A 4,965-nucleotide genomic window follows, 5' to 3' on the forward strand; every position below is an offset into this window, starting at 1 on the left:
AGCAATAGGGGAACACCCAGCAATAGGGGAACAGAGCAGCACAGATCACCCACACACAAGGTACTTTGTCACATTTATTGAGGCTTTCCTGCCTCCTCTTTAATTTGCCATTCACATAATCTCAAAATGGACATGGCAGAAGTGAAAGAAGCCCAGAGAAATGTAGGCTGGAGAAAAGGATCACTGAAGGGGAACATAAGGAAGATCTATAAAATAAGGGAGTGCCATAGAGGACAAACAGCGACAGACAATTCACTGTCCCTTCCTCATAAACCCTCTGCTCTTTGGCAAGTGCTTTTGCTCATATTTGGAGGATCAAACCCCACGAGGCTACGCAGAAACAAGGAAGCAAAGTGCCTAATTTCCTAAGGAAATTACCCTATAAATACCCCCACCACTGCAGCAGGTGCGTACCAAAAGGTCAGCTTTTGAAGCATGGACATGATGAGCACACCTTGCCAGGAACATTGATTTTTCAACCACCTAAGCCTTGTGAAGGTCCCTGAAGCAGGAGAATCCTGAGGAATTATAAAGGATCTTGAATGACACTCATTACCCTTGGGAACACCTTGACCCCTGCCTCCCTGGCTATTTTGTGCACACAGGTCTATTACTAGCAAAAGGAAATCTGAAACTAATGGTGAAAGAATCCCCCTTTGTTTTTTCTCTTGAGAATTCATTATGTGTTCACATTGCCTGGAAAAGCCCCATATTTAACTAGCATCACCTGAAGTGCTTGTTTATTCAAAATTGTATTAGCGATTTAATTTACTGAAATAGTTATTTAAACATTCAGACAAAATGAAGTGTTAGCCTTTAATATTAGGGACAGTACAGCAGACTTGAGAAAAAAAACCCTCCAGAGTAATAGAGTACAAATTGCTGCTTCTGAATGGAAGTACATTAAAAATGGATTAACCCAAAATCTTCAAATATGCTTTCCAAACAAAGCACAACATAAAAAGATGTTTCACTATGGGTGGCAGAAGTATTTAAGGAATAATTAACAATACTCTGCAATATCAAGGAAGCAAGGGTTAAGCCAATACCTTCTTCTCCTTGGACTGGCTCCTCCAAGAGCAATTCTGTCATACATTCCCAGTCTTTCAGCAGTTCTTGAGAGCTCTCCCACAAGCTGTCCACCAAATAGGCTGCATGTTCATGCAACTAGAAAATCCAAAGCAATCATCAGTACAGCACTTGGTATAAGCACCAGTTCTTCAACTTTCACAATCATGTGGCCACAGAGAGTGTGCTGGGCATGTATCTTACATTAGCTGGAAGAACATTCAGGTTGAAACTAACTCGGGAAGGTTTTCTCCCAGCTGAATGATACCAGTGCAACGGGGTTATGTTTTAACAGAAAATGGAATAAAACCAAACTGAGCTTCTATTGCACAAAGCTGCTTGTTTGTGAAATATTCCCAGAGTTTTGACCCAGAATCTGTAAACTTACCTTTCCTCACTTTCTCACTGCATTACAAAAAGGTGAGATGGTGAGACATGGGAGTTGTACTGTATGTGTTTTGAACAAGCATTTGGTTTTCATACATGCTGCTATGTGCTCAGAAAAAAGGAGCAAAAACCCTGATGATTTCAGGGGGTATAGATTTAACACTAACTTTAACTGCAAAAAATGTTTTTATGTAAATTAACACAACTGTTGTAAAGTGAGAAAAAATAATCCATAGGCTTCTGCTGTTTTCTAAACTCATCTTTAACTACTACCAACAAGTATCAAGCACAACACGCAGTTTGTGCTTGCCAGTGACTGATTCCTCAGCTGGAAAACATCCAAATGCAGAGAAGGAGGTGTCAGTCCATTCCCCTCCTCTGTTTCTGCCAGCTTTGGGCAAAATGTCATGGAGTTACTGCTGCTGGGCAAGGTTCAGTCCCTTGAATGCAGTCCCAGGCTGCAGCGCTAACTCGTCCTACGCACCTGCAAACTCCCAGCTCTCCAACTCTTTACTAACACTGCAGCCAGCATATTCTGCTGGGTTCCTACAGACTCTCAAAAACAACAATAACAAAAACTGGCCCTGAGAGCAAAGTGACCTTCAGGGAGCAGCATGGGAGGCACTTTGCTGATCTTGGCTTCGGGAGTGCAGCAGAGTTTCTTTGCTCCTCAGGACAGGCAAGGTCAGTGCTCGCTAACTCCAATCACACACACTCACATCTAAGGTGTCTGCACTGTAAAACACAATGAACTTTACAAGTTTTAAAGAAGCTGGAACTAAAAATCCATTCAGGTGGCAGATGGAAGGCTTACACAGGTGGTGACATCTCATCCAGATTAATTTGTAGGTTTATGAGGTGTTTCTAAAAAACAAGAACACTGTACTGAAATTTTGTCCTTCCTTCTCAGCAACTCTGAGTGGTTTTTTTCATTCTCACAGTCATGTCTCTTGTTCAAGGCTTCATAAGAATTAAAATAACCAACTGTAATATCTTTCCTTTTGCTTTTTACCCAAAATATACTACCCTCCCTTCTCTAGAGAAACATTTCTGTCATTCCTTTCTTTCAGTCTATTTATTATCAAATCAAATGTATAATTTTGAACCTTTCCCCCTCTATCTTCAGAATGTCCTGTACCTGACAGCATCTTCTCAAATTTTCCTCCCTCCACTGCCATTCTCCACCTGAATTACTGTTACTGCATGTACCATACAATTTCCCATAGATGCTGTCTCTATAAATCACGAGCACAATCCCACCCTGGGTGTGTTCATCAAACACTTCATGTCACTATATCTGTGTTTGCTCCCCTCGTCCTCCAAGGTTTCCAAGATGCACCTGCATAAAGCCCTGAAAGACCTCATCTCATATCTCATCTCATCTCATCTCATCTCACAGCTGACTCTGCTCTGAGCTAAGGACCCTCAGGTCCTTTGCACTCTGAGTTCATCCATGATTCTGATCACAATTGGAGATAGTATGCAATTTGTGTTCTGTCCTGGTTCAAATTATTTTACTCCACAAAGAACAACTCCAGAGGTATTCTCCTTGCAAAGAACCATTTACATTTGTGTGCAGCAATGCACCCTGGCAGCCACCACAGCACCAGCAATGCAGTGTGAGTACAGTGGGCACATGCATGAGCTAAATAAACCATGAAGATTTTCAGATCAATTTGCTCAATGGACAAGGAAAAGGAGGGGCAGGGAAAAGTGCTTACAGTATTTCTGAAAATATAAAGAACAAATGGAAAAGAAAGACCATTTATTACTGTATGTTGATAAATCACTACTTAAGTTCCAGGTTTTATTAAACATTTAAAGGTTAAAAATGACTTTTTTACCTCACTTTCAAGAAAGAAAAGAACCAACATTCTAATAAGATTTCCATTTGGGCTATTTCGACCCCTCCTCTTTGCTAGAGCCTCTTCTGCTTGGGGATCATGTCTGCTGAACAGCCTGAAAATAAACAGAAGGAGCTCATGGCTATCACAACAATCCTCATTTCTGCAAGAATATGATGAGCATTCATTCTTGACACAGTAAATTTGTTCATAAAACAGTGCAAGTATCTCAAGCTATTTCTTTCAAGGGAAAAAAGAGGGCATGACCTCTGCCTGTCTGAAGAGATGAATTTATCTTCAGAGTCTCTGGTTCCACAAGGCTGGAAGAATTTCACACAGGAAAAAGCTCTCCAAAATCTACTTATATTGAAGGTTTTGCACAGTTTTAAATATTTGCATTACTTGTACAGTTTTGAATTTATAACTTACCCAGTCTTACAGTGCTCCAAGAGCTAAGGTTGCATCACTCCAGCTGGGCCATGGTACAAACAAACCTGATACCCATCAAACAACCAACCTCAGGTACCAGGAGCAGCATCAAGGATAAAACCAGCTCCTGCTCATTATTTGGGGTTTCACAGGTAGGTGACACACTCTGCACTGCGTTCCCTGATGCATGGCCCATCCCAAACCCCTCTCAATGCTCACATTTTCCAAGAGACCTCAGATGTGCCAGTATTGCAGTCACAGCAATGCCTGTTCTGCTTTGAGAAGTTTGAAAGCTGTTCCTGGCTTTTACAGTGAAACCACAAAGCAGATTAACACAAGAAACACAGAATTGTGATCTCACTGCTGTAATTCACTGAAGAGAAGGACGAGTTACACACAAATGCTGTATTTTAGTTAAAAACATCACCTCATCCCCCTGCTTATCTTAACAGATAAGCAATGAGCACCTCTGCAGGTGCTGAGATACCTTACAACCTGCCCCTCAGGGCTCAGCCAGTGATCCTCTGTATTTGGTGATCCTTTATATCCTCTGTACTATTTGCTTTCCTTTGCTAAGCACAGAGAGCAAGTGTGATGATTATCACGGAGCAAGTGATAGTGAAATGCATTAAATTATAAATAAATCACACCTCAAGCGCCTCAAATAGATTCTAACTTATTTAACTGGAAATTTTCTTTGCAGAAATCAAGACAACATTAGGTAAGAATGGGACAATCTTGTCTCCTGGCTGTTAGCTTTGAGACACATTTACAGAAGGCAGCTTTGTACCTTGTAAAAGAAGTCAGAATGAAGTTTTGTCTTTATCCTAAGTGCACTTTATATGTCCTTATTTACCTTTGAGGCATTTTGCAAATGTATTTTGTCATGTGTTGATTAATAAAGGAATTTTTGTATATATTTTTAAAGAGAACCTAACCCTTTCCAATAACTAGTAAAATGTCTTGTAGGTGATAGAAATCTGCACATATATTCTTTGAAACAGATAGTGCTTGATCACAAAGCTGGAGTTCCAAAAATCCACCAATGAAAGTGTACAATTACAATGTGGACTTGTAAATCCCTAATAAACCATAGAAAATTAGAGCACTGTAAAGAAAAACAGATGTTTTTGTGTATTTTTTCCTACCTGTATCTCGGCATGAAAAATTAGATAATCTGGGTTCTGATATAAATCCTCTATACATATAATACAAAACTCTAATGTCACAACCCATG

General features: G+C 40.2%; 1 protein-coding gene across 7 annotated transcripts in view; it reads right to left on the reverse strand.

The window, feature by feature from the left end:
- STAG1 (stromal antigen 1) overlaps positions 1 to 4,965 on the reverse strand; it is a 174,680-nt gene that overhangs the window by 40,699 nt on the left and 129,016 nt on the right. For all 7 annotated transcript variants that reach the window (XM_017729424.1, XM_017729423.1, XM_017729422.1 and 4 more), the window contains 2 exons: positions 3,300 to 3,414; positions 1,050 to 1,167 (listed from right to left, as the gene is read on the reverse strand). In XM_017729424.1, the coding sequence (XP_017584913.1) occupies positions 1,050 to 1,167; positions 3,300 to 3,414 (233 nt within the window). The remainder of the gene's footprint in view (positions 1 to 1,049; positions 1,168 to 3,299; positions 3,415 to 4,965) is intronic.

This window comes from Corvus brachyrhynchos, unplaced genomic scaffold, assembly GCF_000691975.1.
Source record: "Corvus brachyrhynchos isolate BGI_N302 unplaced genomic scaffold, ASM69197v1 scaffold63, whole genome shotgun sequence".
Taxonomy (NCBI): Eukaryota; Metazoa; Chordata; class Aves; order Passeriformes; family Corvidae; genus Corvus; species Corvus brachyrhynchos.